The 19,523-nt window shown below is 42.5% G+C and overlaps 1 protein-coding gene across 1 annotated transcript in view; it reads right to left on the bottom strand.

The window, feature by feature from the left end:
* SLC25A21 (solute carrier family 25 member 21) overlaps positions 1-19,523 on the bottom strand; it is a 672,604-nt gene that overhangs the window by 93,435 nt on the left and 559,646 nt on the right. Inside the window, exon 7 of the mRNA XM_030215218.1 lies at positions 7,617-7,781. Within this exon, the coding sequence (XP_030071078.1) occupies positions 7,617-7,781 (165 nt within the window). The remainder of the gene's footprint in view (positions 1-7,616; positions 7,782-19,523) is intronic.

Here is a 19,523-nt window from a genome sequence, read left to right as displayed (position 1 = left end):
ACTTTTAACTTATACACATTCATTAAATGTTGTGAATAGTGCTCAAACTGGGTACATGAGAGAGGAATGAAGTTCCACTATAAGAAAAGTCCCCAATGGAGGCAAAACAAGGATCCTTGGGACAATGAGTGAAATTTGGAAATGCTGAGATGCCCCTCTACAAATTTATTGATTTTTTGCAGTAAAAGATTTTCTGGAGACTGACTGATTGTTTGAAATGATAAGCTTCATTTATCCAGTGATACAGAAATTTCAAAAGATCAGTGAATCGTTTTTTAGTAGAGAATATTGATGTTAAAAAATCATTGCTACAGGAATATTTGCTCCGGTAGTGTGATGATAGAAATGGGGTGCCTCGGATGTTATTAACACAAATAAGGCAAGTCTTATTTCTAAGCATTATTCACAACATTTAATGAAGGTGTATAAGTTTAAAACATTTATGGAAAATTAATAAAGAAGACTTTCAAAAATGTATTAAAGTGATTTAATATAAACAGACAGATAATAACCTAGGTTGTTGGGTTTTTAAATAATGATGGCAAATTGCCAACCAGTGTTTAAGCATGAATGACTATAACCTGCACTGATGGGTGGGTGCAGCTTTACCTTTGTTGGGCAGAATGGATGGATCGTGCAAGTCTTTTTCTGCCGTCATCTACCGTGTTACTGTGTGTTACCGTGTTACTACATCAAACCTGCTGAAAACTCCAGTCCCTCCTTAGGCCTCCTGCATTCAAATGCTCCCTCACTACCTGCTTGCCTTTACTCCTTCTCCTTGCCCTCCTCAAAACTGAACATGAGAGCTGCAAGGACTGGCCCTGGGTATGGAAGCAGGTTGTGAGTGAGTTCAAGGGCAAAAATAATGTGTGCTCACAAGTGACCCGTCCTTGCCCCCGGGCTCTGTACAGGATACAGGGCCTGTAAGCATGTGATTGCTCAGTCCCTGTGCTCACCTGCAACTTCCTGCTGTTGCCTCACCCAGAACCAACCCCTGAAGCTTCCCTCATGCCATTTCAGGTGAAGTGATCTTAGAGGGAGGAGGGGAGACTATAAAAGGATATTATTGGGAGGAGCTGAAAAAGTAAATGAATGCCCACAAATGTCTGCTTGCCTATGACTTAATATAATGTTAATCCAGATGTGATTGCAGAGCTAGTGCCAAGAAAGATACTTTTGAGTGTCATGGCCCCAAAGTCTATGGGTGCCGATATAAGTAATGATCATACTAAATCCTTAAAAAATGAAACCAGGCATTATGAGCCAGATTCAATAAATGGCGCCCAAAAGTAGGTGCTGGAATGATCCATACTAAACGTATTTATAAAGCATGCTTGGTGCAGAGCACCTTTTATAGAATAGCACTTAGCATCGATTCCCATGCTCAACTTTGGGTCCAAGGACTTACGCCTGCTGAAACCTGGTATAAATCCTAGTGCACTCATTGAACGCTCAACACAGGAAATCAACACTGCACCTAAATTTTTGGAAAGCCCCTGATTCTTTTGGTTTGCGGCTGAGATACTTTGGGTGCCCAGCATTACAGAATAGCACATACGCAGATAAGAACATACGATTAGTCATACTGAGTCAGACCATCTAGCCCAGTATCCTGCTTCCAACAGTGGCCAGTCCAGGTCACAAGTACCTGACAGAATCCCAAATAGTAGCAAAATTCCATGTTACCAATCCCAGGGCTGCCAGTGGCTTCACCCATGTCCATCTCAATAACAGACTATGGACTTTTCCTCCAGGAATTTGTCCAAATATTTTTTAAAACCAGATATGCTAACCACTGTTACCACATCCTCCGGATATAAGTTCCTGAGCTTAACTATTCTTTGAGTGAAAAATAATTCCTCCTATTTGTTTTTAAAGTATTTCCATGTAACTTCATTGAGGGTCCCCTGGTGTTTGTGCTTTTTGAAAGAGTAAAAAAACTGATTCACTTCTACTCATTCTACACCACTCAGGATTTTGTAGACCTCAATCATATTCCCCCTCAACCATCTCTTTTCCAAGCTGAAGAGCCCTAAACTCTTTAGTCTTTCCTCATATGAGAAGAATGCCATTCCCTTTATCATTTTTGGTTGCTCTTCTTTGAACCTTTTCAAATTCTGCTATATCATTTTGAGATACGGTGACCAGAATTGAACACAATACTCAAGGTGAAGTCACACCATGGAGTGATACAGAGGCATTATAGTATTCTTGGTCTTATTTACCATCCCTTTCCCAATAATTCCTAGCATTCTGTTTGCTTTTTTGGCTGCCACCGCACAGCAACCAGAAGATTTCAGCATGCAAATCTAAATTAATGCCAATTAACGTCAAAAATTATTAATGGCTCATTACCTAATTTGTATGAACATCAGCCCTACACGCCCAAATTTAGATGACCTATATAGAATCTGGGGGTATATGGATACGCTTTCATAATGACTTTTTTGTCAGTTTTCTAGGCGTATGAGGGCAAATACACTTTTGCTTTGTTGCTGCTTGTCATGCAGGTACTATAAGTCATCAGAAAGGACAATGAAAAATGTACAAGAGTGAAAAATGGCAGGATTCCATACTGAAAATGAGCAGGCTGCAACTCATGTGTTTACGTGTGCTCTAAGTGTTGTGCTACTGAATGCAAAGGCAGCTGGAAGATTACACAAAGCCTGCAGCTTTTCTTTCAGTATCATTCAAATGTGGATATGACCCTGATATGTAAAGTTAGGGCTCCTTATCCAAGCTACAGGTGGTTGGCTAGGGTTTAGGAAAATAAGGCACAGGGACCAGATCTTATAGATGCAGCACATTTATAAATTGATGAAGGACTTCTGGGAAATGTTAAATGTTTGCTCTGTGACAGCTCTTCTCAGGAATGCAGACCTCAGGTATTATTATCAGAGCTGCTAACTGGCTCAGTTTTTGAAGGAAGAATTTTAGTCATTCATGTTGGTATTTAGCCCCTTTTATCCCGTTTCAACAAAGGAAATGCCTGTTGGGGATAAGATAGATCCCCCACTTCCCTCCCAGCCCACTCACTCAGCAGATGAAAAGTCTTGACTGAAGAAACAGAACAGTGGAAAGATACTTTTGAAGAACCAAAATCGCTTTATTCCAACCAGTGTCTTTGGCGCATGCAAAAAAGACCTGACACTGCTGTGCTTCGGCAAACAACATCTGTGTTAGCGGTCAAATCAATCTAAATGAAGTGTCACTGTCACTGATCTTAAGAAGGTGCTGATCAAAAAAAGCCTGATCATTCGATAGTAGGTAAATTAATAGTATCGCTCAGAAACTGCTGCAAGAATGAGCACCATTACAAGCACTGATTCAAAAATGTCCTTAAGTTCTTCATTAGACCTTATGTGGATTATGCCGTTTTCCTATTAAAGAGCTGATTTTCATGCATTCACATGCAATGCAACTCATTAATAGTTTCCCTCCATAAGCAAATATTTTGTGCACTAATAATAATGCAAGTGCATGTGTTATCATTAATGCACATTAATACCGTTTTGCCACACATTAAACACCAAAATGGGCATTTAACATATGCTAAAGACATCAGTACACTTTAGTATGAGCACCTGACAGTTCCTAGCAATTTTAAGATATGATTTCTCTCACTATAGCTTTACATCAGATAGCAACAATTTCCACATACCGAATGCACATACTAATTTAAACATTGCAACCAGTATTTAAATTACTACACTGGCCACGACTGCTGAAAATCCAACCCACAAAGCATAAAAATTTAGGCAGTTAGCTCTAGTATACTTTCAGTTGGCCAATTTAACCCCCCCCCCCCCCCCCCCCCGTTTACTAAGCCTTGCTAGTGGCTGTTGGTGTGGTAATGCTGACGTAGAGGGGCATAATCGAACAGGGACGCCCATCTATAAGGGCATCCATCTCTGAGGACGGTGCCACGAAAGGGCGGGGCAACCCGTATTATCGAAACAAGATGGGCGTCCATCTTTCATTTCGATAATACAGCCGGGGACGCCCATATCCCAACATTTAGGTCGACCTTAGAGATGGTCGTCCTTAGGTCGTTTTTGAGATGGTCGTTTCTGATTTTCGGTGATAATGGAAACCGAGGACGCCCAGCTCAAAAACGACCAAATCCAAGGCATTTGGTCGTGGAAGGAGCCAGCATTCATAGTGCACTAGTCTTCCTCAAATGCCAGGACACCAACCGACCACCCTAGGTGGCACTGTAGTGGACTTCAGATAATGCTCCCAGGTGCAGAGCTCCCTTACCTTTGGTGCTGAGCCCCCAAAACGCACCCAAAACCCACTCCCCACAACTGTACAACACTACCCTTATTGGTGAAGGGGGGCACATACATGTGGGTAAAGTGGGTTTCGGGTGGGTTTTGGAGGGCTCACATTTACCACCACAAGTGTAACAGGTGGGGGGGATGGGCCTGGGTCCGCCTGCCTGAAGTGCACTGTATCCACTAAAACCTGCTCCAGGGACCTGCATACTGCTGCGATGGAGTTGGGTAGAACATTTAAGGCTGGCATAGAGGCTGGCAAAAATGTTTTTTAATTTGTTTTTTTGGGTGGGAGGGGGTTGGTGACTACTGGGGGAGTCAGGGGAGGTTATCCCCGATTCCTTCTGGTGGTCATCTGGTCAGTTCAGGCACCTTTTCGAGATTTGGTCATGGGAAAAAAGGTACCAAGTAAAGTTGTCCAAATGCTCATCAGGGACGACCTTGTTTTTTTTCCATTATCGGCCGAAAATGCCCAGCTCTTAACCACGCCCCGTCCCACCTTCAGTACACTGCTGACACACCTCCGTGAACTTTGGTCATCCCCACAATGGAAAGCAGTTGAGGAAGGGCCAAGTCAGCTTTCGATTATGCCGATTTGGCCGACCTTGAGAGAAGGACACCCATCTCCCGATTTGTGTCGGAAGAATGGGCGCCTTCTCTTTTGAAAAAAGAGCAGTATAGTCATTCACTTTGAATTGGCTTTGTCGGCATTGACAAGCAGCAGCCACTAGCGTGGCTGAGTGTCCTAACTCTCAGTATTAGGAGCTGTTACAACCCCTTTGAATATTGTCCTTAATCATTATAATTTTGTTTCAGAATTTCTATGCTTTTTTTCTCTTTTCAATACATGTATCTGCTTTGAATATTTTTTAGATTTCATAGATTGGGTTATAGATATGAGGGACCTGCGCTGATAAGTGGCTAGAAAGCCGCTTCCAGCCATGGCCTGAACTAACCCTGGATATTCAATGCTAGGGAATGCGTGGCTCCTGGCATTGAATATCTGGTGAAGGAGGGTTCCCCCCCCCCTGCAAACCAGTGGCGTTTAGAAGCCATACTCTATATTGCACTCTATAAATGTCTTTTTAAAGACCATAATGTCCTTTCAACAAGAGACTTACTCCTGAATACTTTGTCCACAAGTTTTGTCAGACAGAGTATCAAGACTCCTGAGGAAGGCATTCCCAGTGCCGAAACGTGGTACCGTGTAGAGTCTTCTCTCAATAAACTTGATTTCAATATTGGATGTCCTCGGTCTGTTCCTTGAAGAGCCTGATTCTATTTCCACTTTTCTCCTGCTCCTGAGATTATCCATGAGACTTTGTTGTTCTTTCCACTTTTGTGGTTGCGTTGCCATTGAATATCTGGTGCCCAATTAAAGCAGTGCATAAGGTTAGGACAGCTCTTTTGCTGACCTAACTTTGGGGTCCTTCACTAAGCAGCGGTAAAGAGGGCCCTGCAGTAGCAGTGGGGAGCCATTTTTGCCACACACAGCGGTAAAAAAATCCTAACAAAGACATGGCCATGTGTAAGATTGTTCTTACTGCTTGGCCAAGCTATTGGGGGGAGCACTGTAACCGATTAACCGCCAAGTTAGTGCTGTGCTAGAAATTAAGGAATTATTTTACTTAGCTCCGGAAATGGCACTCGCTTGAGGGTGGAACTACTGGAGGTGGCCATGTTGGGTCCAGCAGTATCTCCGGGTTGCCATGCGCAATTCCATTGCCATGAAGCAACCCTTTAGTAAAAGGGCCCCATTATAATGGTTACTTAGCTTGTTAGCTAAAATCACACCGCTAACTGGAATAAGTTGACACTCTCTGCCCTAACTCTGCCCCTAACCTATCCAGTTAGAGGATGGCTGGTTAGTCGACATATTCAGTGGCACTAACCAATTAAGTGTCGCTGAATATCAGCTGCCATTCCCTTGTCTCAGATCCTTCCGCAAACCTGTGAAATGCTGTCATTTTCGTGACATTTCATAATTTTGTGTCATCTGCAAATTTGATCAGCTCATTCATCACCCCTGGGTGATGTCCCATTACAGACCCTTGGGATACTCCCAAACTGACTTTTTTCACAAGGATAACTGACCATTTAGTCCTACTGTTTGTTGTCTGTCTTTTTGCCAGTTTCCAATCCCATGATTTTTTAACTTCTGTGATGAAATCTTGGGCTTTTTTCAAATTTGCAATATTAATTAAAACATTAAAAAAAATAAACCGGTTGATATTCAGTCAAGGGCAGTCACGTTTTTTTCAAATGCTGACTGCCATGGGCAGAATTAGCCCCATATATACGATGCTGGGCCATGCCAAGGCACCAGTATCAATATTCGCTGACAATTTGTTATAAGAAGCTGCTGGAATCTTATGTGGATCCTTGCCGATAACCTGCAATAGGAACCAAGGAAGTTCCCTCACCCCCTCCAATCCCCCTCCCTCCTCCTTGATCTCGATCCCTCCTCCCTCTTCGACTCCAAGGAATAGTGAGTCCCAAGCCAAGCTGTCCCAGGTCCCACCCCTCCCACCCAATAGGCCCCAGGCCTATCTTTTTAAAAACATCTTTGGTGATCTAGCAGGGCCCTAAGGGCAGAAGCTATGCCCACTCACTCCTAGCCTTCCCAGCTCCCTTCTCAAAATGGCCATCACTTTGAATATTGGGTGGAACAACTTTCTATAAGAGCCATGATGATAATAAGGGCCACTGCTTAGAATCACGAGGGATATGTGTGAGCAATAGCTGATCCTAACTAGAGATTCAAATTATTTATTTTTTGGTGATCTACAGTATTTGTCTAATTATAATTACTCATAGATCCATCTGGTTTTGTTGTTTTTGAATGTGTCCCTTATTCTACTACATAAAAATTCCCCAAATTTCCACAAATTGTAAGAAAAGTGAACTTCAATGACTCTGCAATGATGCGCACACTTATCCCAGATAGTTGATTTGTGATTTTCTGACACATGATAAAATTCTAAAATGCATGCATATATACATAAATTGAAAAATAAGAATTGAACCTACGGCAGCAGCCTACTTCATATACTCTGCTCAGGAAGTGCTCATTAGAGGAAAGCCTTTTCCAAGGTGGAGCAATGGTCAAAGAAAATTAACAAAGTAGTTTTTCTTTAATTATTTCTGCAAATCCTGTGGTAAAAACTAACTATAGGGTTTGCCAAAATTTGCCCAGCTTGAATATTTACCTTTTGTGTCTATGGCAAAAATGTTTGGTATATCTGGCCCTATATCAGGAAATTTCCCTTAACAGGTCTCTACTGTAGCGTATTTCTGATGACTTAATTTTTCAGTTATAGATTTGAAGACCGCCCTTACCTTGCTAACAGGCACAACATTTTTCACGTTGAAATAGAATCCAAAATAAACCATGTTAAAAACTCCGTGGCGGCCCAGTGTTGCAGTAAGGCCCTTGTTGAGTCCACGTAGCCCAACTCCTTCGGCCTTGATAATTTTCCGAGCTTGGTCAAAGGTGGTTGGTTGCTGTGCAAAAGAAAGGAGATATGACTGTAGGATATGAATGAGATACAGTTCTCAAACTCTGGCTCTAAAAGCTTGTAAGCAGGGATGTTATTTAGAATAATACAAAATATGATAATTGAAAATAAATTGAAGTTACTGCATGCAAATAAATCTCATGATTATTCATTATGATACATCCGGTTTTCAGGCTATTTGCAGTACTTGAGGACTGGTGTTAGAGATAGCAAAGAAGAACAAATACATTCCCAAGAATGATGTCATGGTTAGTACCTTGAGTGCTGAATCCATCTGTTCAAATGTATTATCTTATTCAATCCAGGTATTTTATTCTCCTCGTTGCCAACAAATTGCTTTACTTTTTACTAAGTTTACACAAGTTGTAGGCAGATGTTGGGCTGATTCCATTGCCTTCTCCTAAGCGCTACCTGCCTACAATAGGTGTAGTGAAAGATTTGTCCTCACATAGAACCTTTACTTCAGGTTCACAGCTTGGTATAGAAATGGTTTAGGTACATATGGTAACCTGACACGTATCTCAATCAAGGAGGATTGATGACAGGAGACACATGATGTCACAAGGCTGAAGCTGTCTCCACCCACTCCACACCAAGGAAAGTTTTAATTCTGCCCCAATGCAGCCACTGCCATCATAGTAACATAAGTAGATGACGGCAGAAAAAGACCTGCACGGTCCATCCAGGTCCTGCCCAACAAACAAACTCATATGTGCTACTTTTTGTGTATATCTTACCTTGATTTGTAACTGTCATTTTCAGGGCACAGACCGTACAAGTCTGCCCAGCACTATCCCCGCCTCCCAACCACCAGCCCCGCCTCCCACCACCGGCTCTGGCACAGACCGTATAAGTCTGCCCAGCACTATCACCGCCTCCCACCACCGGCTCTAGCACAGACCGTATAAGTCTGGCCAGCACTATCCCCGCCTCCCAACCACCAGCCCTGCAACCCATGGTACACCCAAAACAATTAAGCTGATAAGGCAATAAGCTCTGCCTACTGGCTTCAGCCCACATAATGGGCCAGATAGGCTCATGCCATCTCCTATCATCAAACTTCCTTTATCTCAATCCATGGTTCCATTTCTACAATTTCAAGGAATCTCCATTTCCTGAATTTCTGGAACTAGGATAGCTGTTTACTGAGTTTACTGAGGTCCGAGGTTTAGGCTTTAATACTTGCCAAAGATTACACCACAGTGGAAGTAGAGGACTGGTTGACCTCTTATTGTATATTTATTACTTATTTGAATGTTTTATTTGATTCTGTATATGTATTTGTTTGAAAGATTTATTTGATTTATGTTTTTATAGACTCCTGATGCAGGCCTGTAGGCCGAAACCAACAGTTGTGTCGAGTCTTTTCTTCAGTAAAGAAGCTTTTATGATATTGGTCTCCAGGATTTGTATTTCCGTGGTCAAACATCCCACTTTTACCTATTTTAGAGAGCTGGGTATGACATTTGAGGCCTGGCATAGAAACTGGCAAAAAATATTAAAAAAACATTTTTTAGGGTGGGAGGAGTTAGTGACCACTGGGGGAGTAAGGGGAGGCATCCTCGATTCCCTCCAGTGGTCATCTGGTCAGTTCGGGCACCATTTTGAGGCTTGGTCGCAAGAAAAAAATGGACCAAGTAAAAAATTGGCCAAGTGCTCATCAGGGACGCCCTTCTTTTTTCCATTTTCGGCCGAGGACGCCCATATGTTAAGCATGCCCCAGTCCCGCCTTCGCTATGCTTCCGACACACCCCCGGGAACTTTGGTCATCCCCATGACGGCAAGCAGTTGAGGACGCCCAAAAATCGGCTTTTGATTATGCCGATTTGGGCGACCCTGGGAGAAGGACGCCCATCTCCTGATTTGTATTGAAAGATGGGCACACTTCTCTTTTAAAAATAAGCCTGATGGTCATCTAATCAAACTGATAGAGAACTAAAGAGGAAGACAATTACATAGACTAGATGGGCCAGTTGGTGTTTGTTGTGATTATTTACTATGGATGCCCATATTCAAAAAATTGCTTAATAGGAAAGTGAACAGGACAACTGTGCTAGATTAACTTTATCCAGAAATTCAGACTGTATATTTGCAGTCTAAATATCCTGTCTACAACTGGATAAAGCTGTCTGGTCATAGGCCTGCTTTCTGTCCCTCACCAAACTTACAAATGTACTTGGGTAACTTTGGCCAGCTAATGCTGAATATCAACACTGACCAAATAAATGTACAATCACTGTGTGGACACTCCCTCAACAGCACCTCATTTTATCTGGGTACATTTCATATGCACCACCAATTGTCCATACGACATTCAGCAATGCATTAAGCAGTGTAAAACTGTAGTCATGAAGATTTGTCTGACTAACTCTGAAAGTTATTTACTAGAATCTTCTGCAAGGGATTCCCAATGATAACTATATTATAAATAACATGGAGGGGCATAATCGAACGGCACCGGCCAAATAAATGGCTGGCCATCTATTTGGCCGGCGCCACAAAGAGCAGTCCCGAACCATATTATCAAAAAAGATGGCTGGCCATCTTTGGTTTCGGTAATACGGTTGGCGCCGGCCAAATGTCAGAGATGGCCGGGTTTGAGATGGCCGGCATCAGTTTTCACCGAAAATGGAAACTAATACCGGCAATCTCAAACCCAGCCAAATCCAAGGCATTTGGTCATGGGAGGAGCCAGCATTTGTAGTGCACTGGTCCACCTCACATGCCAGGATACCAACCGGGCACCCTAGGGGGCACTGCAGTGGACTTCAAAAATAGCTCCAGGTGCATGGCTCCTTTACCTTGGGTGATGAGCCCCCCAAATGCCCCCCCCCAAACCCACTTCCCACAACTGTACACCACTACCATAGCCCTTAGGGATGAAAGGGGCACTTACATGTGGGTACAGTGTGTTTTGGGGGGTTTTGGAGGCTTAACATTTACCACCACAAGTATAACAGGTGGGGGGGATGGGCCTGGATTCACCTGCCTGAAGTGCACTGCACCCACTAAATACTGCTCCAGGGACCTGCATACTTCTGTCAGGGAGCTGGGTATGACATTTGAGGCTGGCATTGAGGCTGGCAAAAATATATATTTTTTTTTTGGGTGAGAGGGGGTTGGTGACCACTGGGGGAGTAAGGGGAGGTCATCCCCGATTCCCTCTGGTGGTCATTTGGTCAGTTGGGGCACCTTTTTGAAGCTTGGTCCTGAAAAAAAAGGGACCAAGTGAAGCTGGCAAAACGCTCGTCAGGGCCGGCTTTCTTTTTTCCATTATCTGGCGAAGCCGGCCATCTCGTGAGCACGCCCCTGTCCTGCCCCCGCCCCGCCTTTGCTACCCTACCGACACGCCCCCTTGAAGTTTGGCCGGCTCCACGACGGAAAGCAGTTGGCGCTGGCCAAAATCAGCTTTCAATTATACCGATTTGGCTGGGTTCAGGAGATCGCCGGCCATCTCCCGATTTGTGTCGGAAGATGGCTGGCGATCTCCTTCGAAAATAAGCTGGATAGTCATTTATGATATAGTCCACAGCCGTGGAATAGAGGTGCTTGATTGAGGAGTCAGCACATCTTTAAAAGTTGAAAGTTAAGTAAAAAGCTGTTATAAACTGAGTACATTTATATATGAATAAAATGGTTTTTTTTTGGGGTGGGGGGAGGTTTTTTAGCCAATGATGACCACATGAACTCCCAGAAATGTTAGGCATGTAGCCATAGAAGAGTCAGTTGAGGCTTTTCCTCCCATTTTTTTATAAAAACTGAAAAACTGTAAGCAGTAAATATTTGCTATGTACTCATTTGGACAGGATTATTGCATAGTTATTTATAACTCTGAAAGTTAGCCAGACAAAGCTTTGAAATATCAATCAGTGTTACTATGCTACTCAGAATCATGTAACATGCACTAGCCTTTTTCCATACATGTGTAGGCACACTCTTAATATTACTAACATCTGAAGTTGGGTGGAAGAATTTTCCTAAGCACACTCCTGCCATGAAATCACCTCAAACTAAGGGGCCCTTTTAATAAAGGGTTGCCCTGTGGCAACCTGGAGCTACCGCCGGCCCAATCCGGGTGCCGGTTGTAGTTCTGTCCCCCAGTGTGCGCCATTTCTGGAACTAGCTAAAATATTGAAAAAATATTTCTGCAGGGGGTTGGTTACCTGGCGGTAATCGAGCAGTGTCACGTGCTGCCCGGTTACTGCCGGGTTAGCGGGGGAGCCCTTACCACCACCTCAATGAAAGGCAATATGTGCTCCCTCCTGAAATGGCCGTGTAGTAAGTGTGAACTTACTGAATGGTCATTTCATTTTTGGCTATTTTCACCTGCTGTGGTAAAAGAGGCCCTGGCGCATAGCAAAAATGGCCATTGCCACTAGCGCAGAGCCCCATTTACCACAGCTTAGTAAAAGGGCCCCCAAAAGCGAGAAGTCAAAAATAATTGCTCACACTTCAAATATCAGACTGCCTTATTTGACTATAGTCTCTACAAGCAGCTGTAAGAAAAAGAAAAGTGATAATTTGCATTACTTGGATGCCAAAGGCAAGGCTATCCTGGAGTTAGGGAAGGCTCACATTTATGCAGAATAAAAATAGTATTTAATAAAATGTCTCATCTTTTGTACATCTTTCTTTCTTTGCATCAAGGAAGATCAAACTCTTCCAAAATGTGTGCCTGTTTTTTTTTTTTTTTGGATGCTTCTATTTGTTCTTTCCTAGACCAGAATATTATGAAAGGTTAGACCTGTAATATGCAGCATAACCTAGAATGGAAAGAGTAGAGGATGGGGTGAGGGATGCCTATGTGGCTGGCCTTGCTGAGTTTAAAGGGGGTCTGGACGGATTCCTGAAGAAAAAGTCCATTGATCATTATTAAATTTTGGGTTTTTGCCAGGTTCTTGTGGCCTGGATTGGCTGCTGTCGGAGACAGAGTGCTAGGCTTGATGGACCTTTGGTCTTTTCCCAGAGTGGCAGTGCTTATGTACTTATGTGCTTTACACAACAGAGCCATTCTCAGTCAACAGCTGAAACATGTATCATAGAAGAAGCATATTACTAAGTGCACAGGAAACCAGGCCACTATGTGGGAATGAACGAGGTGGTTTTATGACAGGAGAACACCATGAGCCTATCTGGCCCATTCTGTGGGCTGAAGCCAGTGGGCAGAGCTTGCTGCCATATTGAGTGACCCCAACATTCACAGACATAACCTCCTTGGTTTTGCATTCTTTCTGTTAGGAGAGGATCTGGGGGGGGGGGGGTGTAAGGGATGTTGAGGTGGGGTTTTGGAAGTTTTTGAAGGGGTCTGTGAAGGGGGGAGGGTTATATTCAAAATGTATTTGCCAGAGCTTCAGATCTTGCTTTGTTATTTGCTGCTGTGTTGTGGTTTTCAGTTCTGCTCTCTATGCCTTTATTTTTGCTTATGATGACAATAAAGATATTTCTACATAAAAGCAATAACAAATGCTTATGACTGCCTATGTGTGAAATTTTTTTTAATTTATTTGAAATAAAATTAAAAATCACTAAAACAGCATAAAAATGATTGTAGTTGGTAGAAACAGCAGTAATAAACTCCCTGTATTCTGTGCTCATTTTTCTACACTGTTTTATACAATACAGTAATACATGGCCAAATCTCAGTAAGGATATCCTGTTTCCTGCAGGAGTCATCTTAACTGTTACTGTAATCTGCATTGCCTTGGGAAGCCTGGTGTTACTACTTTAACCATTCTGTAATCTGATGGGTGTTTTTTTTTTAACCTTTGGGAGGTCCTGGGGTGTGAGCCATGTTCCTGCTGTGGGTGCGGGCACTCTGAAGGGGCAGTCTTGTTTTTGGAGTCGCAGGAGTCCCCACAACTCGGCCCTGAGGCTCAGGCAGAGCCAAAGCCTTTCTTAAAGCTGCCCCTTACAAAAATTGAGCCTCCAGTGGCTCCACAAATAAGTCTGCTACTCCAGAGAACCCACACACACAGCAGGACCGCAACTCACACAGCCCCCACCCGTGGGCACCAACAGCAATCTCACTCCACAGGACCCCTCTCCCAGAGGTAAAAATAGTTTAACCTTGGGTTACATTTCTAACAGTTCCTCTGTGTATATCTGTATTCTGATTGCTTGTTTTGGGTACACCAATATGGCAGCTGCGCGGGGGGGGGGGGGGGGGAGATGGTTATCATGCTGTCTCCTGTCATAAAACTTCCTTGGGAAAGAAAATAGAAGAAATATTTTCCCTCTCATTATAACCAGGAAAAGCAGTACCCCTATGAGAGGAGGGAGAATAGCAGGGCTTAATTTGTAGTCAAAAAGAAAGTGGAACTGGGGGTGAAGCTATAGCCGGAAGCAGGGGTGGTGTTAGGGGGGCAAACAGGGCAGTTGCCTTGGGCCTCGCAGCTCCCAGGGGGCCCTACGGTCCAGGCATCTCTTCCCCTTCTTCCCACCACAGTTCAACTCCTCCTTCCTTCCTTCCCCTCACCTTCCTGATCTTCTTAAAAATATTATGTCCCCTTTCAGAGTGGCCCCGGTGCAGCAGCCATCCTCACAAGCTGCCTCCAGCTGCCCCGAAGTTTTCCCTCTCTGTCGCAATCTGCCCCCCTCTGATGCAATTTACTGTTTCCGCTTGGGCGGATCGCGGCAGAGAGGGAAAGCTTCGGGGCAGCTTGTGAGGATGGCTGATAAACTATGGCCCTTTGGGAAGGGAAATACATTTTTAAAGAAGACCGCAAGGTGAGGGGAAAGGAGGGAGACAGACCGTGGTGGGGAAAAGGGTAAGAGATGCCCAGACCACATAGTAGCAATGCAGGTGGGGAGATTGAGGGTGGGGGGAGGAGGGGAGGAGAGGAGGAAAGGGGATCAGGGATCAGAGCCCCCTCCTTAATTTCTGACATGGGCCCCACCATATCTAAAATCGACCCTGGCCGGAAGTGGGGTTGGGGCCAAGGCCAGAAGTGAACTTATTCATACACACACAATACCACAATACTCCTTTTTTGAATTAAAAAGAAGCTGGTGTATATATATATATATAATTATTATTATTAACATTTGTATAGCGCTACCAGACACACCTTTCAAGTATATATATATACCTGAAAGGTTCATATATTTAAGAAAACAATTTAAAAATATCACCAATGGTAGTACAAATTTGCAACATTATAAACAAAATCTAGGACTAATCAGTGTTTTTCTCAATATTTACACATTTGATACCACAATGTTCTCCCAAGAAATTTTTGGCAGCCTGGTGGCATGAAGGAATAGCTGGTGGGGACGGAGGAATACTGCACATTATTATAACATTTTCTGTTATCTTAAAATGCAACTGATCTATCTCTGCAAACATGTAGACATTTAAAGTAAATGCATAATCTAAGGCAATAATTGTGTAGTTTAATATTAACTGATTAAGAGGGGAAGTTGATAATGTGGGCTACATTAAGATGAGTTATCTTACTAGAAGTCATATTATTTTGGCACAGGGTTTCATTGCATAAAATGGTACCCTATGTTAAAATAGAACAACTTGTGGTAGAATAACCCATCTTTATGGTAGTTCACATTGATATCTTTGCCCCTTAATGATTATGTTTCTATTACAAATAATATTGAAAACAGAAATTCCATACTGGCCAATCTTATTTAAATCATGAATTTTTTTAAATAATAATAATAATTATATATATATACATACATACACAAAAAAGAAAACAGTAAGAAATATTGTTGTTAATCCTGTATTTTTCAAGGACGTTTGGTCTCACACGTATAGCAGTTCTTATGAGCTACAGTGTAAAAATGCTCTGCATCCACAAAAATCCAACCACCTCCACAACAACAATAGAACATTTCTCCTTGGGAGTCACCATACAAAAAATATTCCGAGTCTCATGTCATCTGAGCAATCTCAATGTAAATCTCTCTGTGAAAATACAGAATCCCAAGTCAACATACATTAAGCAAACCTGTCATACAACAGAGGCTCTATTCAAACAGCAAGAACCCTACCTATGAATAGCTGGCACTACAGGTATTACACTGCACCCTAGAACACCAATACACTTACTTACTGGTCAAACAAAACAAGTGGGACTGCTACAGATCTTTACACAAACTACATACAAACAGAATGCCACACCTTGGTCACAGCCAAAACATAGCCACATAGGAACCTGCTCTGTGGATCCAGTGGATGCTCAGCACCCCTTGAAGTTTGGCTGGCTCCGCGACGGAAAGCAGTTGGCGCTGACCAAAATTGGCTTTCAATTATACCGATTTGGCTGGGTTCAAGAGATTGCCGGCCATCTCCCGATTTGTGTCGGAAGATGGCCAGCGATCTCTTTCAAAAATAAGCTGGATAGTTATTAGACCCCAGATTTCCCCCTCTAGTAAACTTAATGACTTTGTCTACATTTAGGGGGGAAGTTATCAACATGGGCTACTGTTAAGTCCGGTTATTTTACCACAAGTTGGGTTATTTTAGCACAGGAACCAATGTAGGCAATGACACCATGAGCTAAAATAACCTGTCTTATCAGGAGTCCGCATTAATAACTTCCCCCTTTAGTAGTACCAGGTCCAGTGTCACCTTATCATTCATGCACTCCTCAACTAGTTGCTTGGGAAATGTTTCTTGCAAGGACTTCAGTATCCCTCCTCTTCTAGCTGAGCCAGCAGCTGGCACTCTTCAATCTACATTACCCCTTTTTTTCTGGTTTTTCTTTTCTTTTATTCTAGTGGCATTTAAAGAAATATAATCAATCTAAACTTATATTGCACCTGTAAAAAAAATCTGATATTTGCTAATTTGCTAACCTCTGCTTTGTTCCCACAGAATCCAGTGTCACAAATGGGAAGGCAAATATGTAATTGGAATGGCAAAACAGGACTTCCACTTGAATGCCTGAGCAGGAAAATTTGGAACAATTTTGACTAAGTCTCTATAAACACGAGTCATTTTAATAAGCTGATTTGTTTACAGAGTTTTCATTTCAAAATCTGATGCCAATAGAACACCAGCAATGAGTCAAGTGATTCCAATTATATCCAGAGAGCTGGAGAGAGAGGGCCCTGCTAAGTCCCTCTGCTATTAAGTTTCATTGTACTTTCCAGATTTAATTACTGGCTAAAAGCTACATTGAATGCCCTGGCCCTTTGCAAAAAAAAAAATCTGATTGGCTGGAAAACAAGGCATTATTTTCTGTTTCTGAAAAGAATCCCTGCATACTGCTCGGAAAGATCAAAACTGAGAGAGATTAAATATTTAGGGCTTCTTTTACTAAGGTGCGCTAACGGATTTAGCGCATGTTAATGATCAGCGTGTGCTAAATGCTAAGACGCCCATTTTATTCCAATGGGCTTCTTAGCATTTTGCGTGAACTAATTGCTAGTGCACGCTAAATCCACTAGTGCACCTTAGTAAAAGGATTCCTTTGTTTGTAATAGCAAAATTCTTACTTACGTAAAAGTCAGAGCCCCTGCTTGCCTGGGACCTGAGACGTGGTTCTGAAGTGAGTGGATACACTAGTGATTAAGAGCAAACAGCCTTTAGAACAAGAGAACTATGGCTTTAATATTAATCTGGATCCCAACTTGCTTTATCACTTGGTACAATGAGCATAAAAAAAGGCATAATATAATAATCATCATAATGAATATATTGAGATAGAGAGGAAAAGTGACTTGCTCACGGTCATATACAGGTTCATTGATAGAACATGTGGCTTATATAAGATGTTATACATAGAGTTCAGCTTTAGTTCAACTCCATTATAAAGTTCCTTTTTTTGACTTAATGTCTGGTGACCACATCATGCTGCACAACTATAGCTAAGCGCTCAATCAGCTTCATATGTGAGGAAAGGCCAATAAACTCTATAGGCCCAATATTCAGCTGATGTTGCTAAACCTGGAAATTCAATGCTGGGCTATGTCTCGGCACCGGCATTGAATTTCCGGGCTTGCAGAGCCAGCTAACACATAACCAGTTAAGTGCAATTGTCAGCACTTAACTGGCTATGGCTTTACCACATAAAGACAGGCCTGACTTTATGCGGTCCTATTTATGCAGTTAACCCACCTGATTAAGTCCTAAATATCAGCACTTAGCCAGCCAAGTGCTAACTCCGGCCCTGGAACACCCCCCATAATACCCAGTTCTGAGTTTAGTGCTAACCTGTTATGTTATTTTAATTGATTGATTGATTGATTGATTTCCAGCACTTGATATACCGTAAGTGATCCAAGGAGGAGACTATGCGGTTTACAATTCAAAAGCAAAACAGTCAGGGGTGGAGACAAATGGGAAAGAAAGTGAAGCTAGAAAAATGAGCCAAAGGTTAAATAAACAGATGTGTTTTTAGCAATGATTTAAACTTTGGGTAGGAGGGTTCAAGATGAATGCGGGGTGACAGAGAGTTCCACAGGGATGGGCCAAGATAGTTGAAACTGGTCTCCCGAGAAATAGATAGGTGGAAAGAAGGAAGAGAAGGAATTGTAAGAAGGTTGCCAGTAGAAGAGCGAAGGAAGCAAGATGGGACGTAAGAAACAAGAAGGGAATTAAGGTAAGCTGGGGAAGAGGGAAGGTGAGACTTATAGACAAGACAAAGGAGTTTAAATTTAATGCAAGCAAAGATAGGGAGCCAGTACACGGAGCGGAGGAAGGGGTGTGTGATTGAAATGATGACCGAAGTAGAGGATCTTTATGGCGATGGACTGGATGATCTGGAGACGTTTATGAGGGTGACTGACTGTACATTGATTCTGTACCTGGGCTAGCTTGCTGTACATACTGTAACTTAGATCAGTTACTTATATCTTGTTTAACTGTACAAAGAACTTGCCTTGAGTTTAGACACCCATCTATTTATCCCAACTGCCTCTGTACCACACATCTTGTCCCTGTCTATATATCTGTACTTGGACCCTCAGCTATATGATAAACTGTATTGTAGAAAAGCATTAGCATCTTATCTATGTTATTTGAATGTTCTAATGTGTGCTAATTAGATGTTTCATTAGTGTTATGCTGACATCATATTATATCTCTGTTATTTGAATTTCAGTGCTGTTAAATGTGTATATTTTTGATCCTGTTTCATGGTACTCCTATTATTAGGCTTCAGTTTGTTGTTTTCAAGTTTACCTCATTTATTGTATTTATATTTGTACTTGGTCATTTTACTATTATTATGCTGTTAACAAAATTGCAAGTTTTATGTTAAACTGTACCTGCTGTACACCACCATGGATGAATTTCTTCATAGAGGTGGTTAATAAATTCCAATAAATAAATAAAGAAAAAAAGAAAAGAGGGGAAGACTGGCATATAGCATATAATCCCATTAGGTTGAGGATTGCAAGGAGAGTAAGTCCCTGTAGAGAGTCACTAGGGGGAGTGACTGGGAGGTCCTCAGGTGGGAGGAATCCCAGCCCAAGAGGACTAGTTCTGGAACAAAATGCAGAGGGAAAGCTCACTAAAAAGAAGAGTGAGGGGGGGGGGGGGGGGGAAGAGAGATTGGAAAGAGATAAAGAGAAATGTTTGCCTTTTAGGGGTGGGTCTTTGGTTGCCTGCTGGGTTTAGGTTGCCTGCACTGTCCCCTGCCACTGACCTGGAGGAGTAAAGGAGAGTTAAAGAGATGAAACCATTCACTAAGAAAAGGAGAGTTGCTGCAAAGAAAAACAGCAACTGTGAAGGAGAGCTCTGAGTGGGCAGTGGAGAGACCCAGCC

The sequence above is a fragment of the Microcaecilia unicolor genome, chromosome 9, assembly GCF_901765095.1.
Source record: "Microcaecilia unicolor chromosome 9, aMicUni1.1, whole genome shotgun sequence".
Classification (NCBI taxonomy): domain Eukaryota; kingdom Metazoa; phylum Chordata; class Amphibia; order Gymnophiona; family Siphonopidae; genus Microcaecilia; species Microcaecilia unicolor.
The sequence above is the reverse complement of the archived record's forward strand: the minus strand, read 5'-3'. Positions and strand labels throughout refer to the sequence as shown.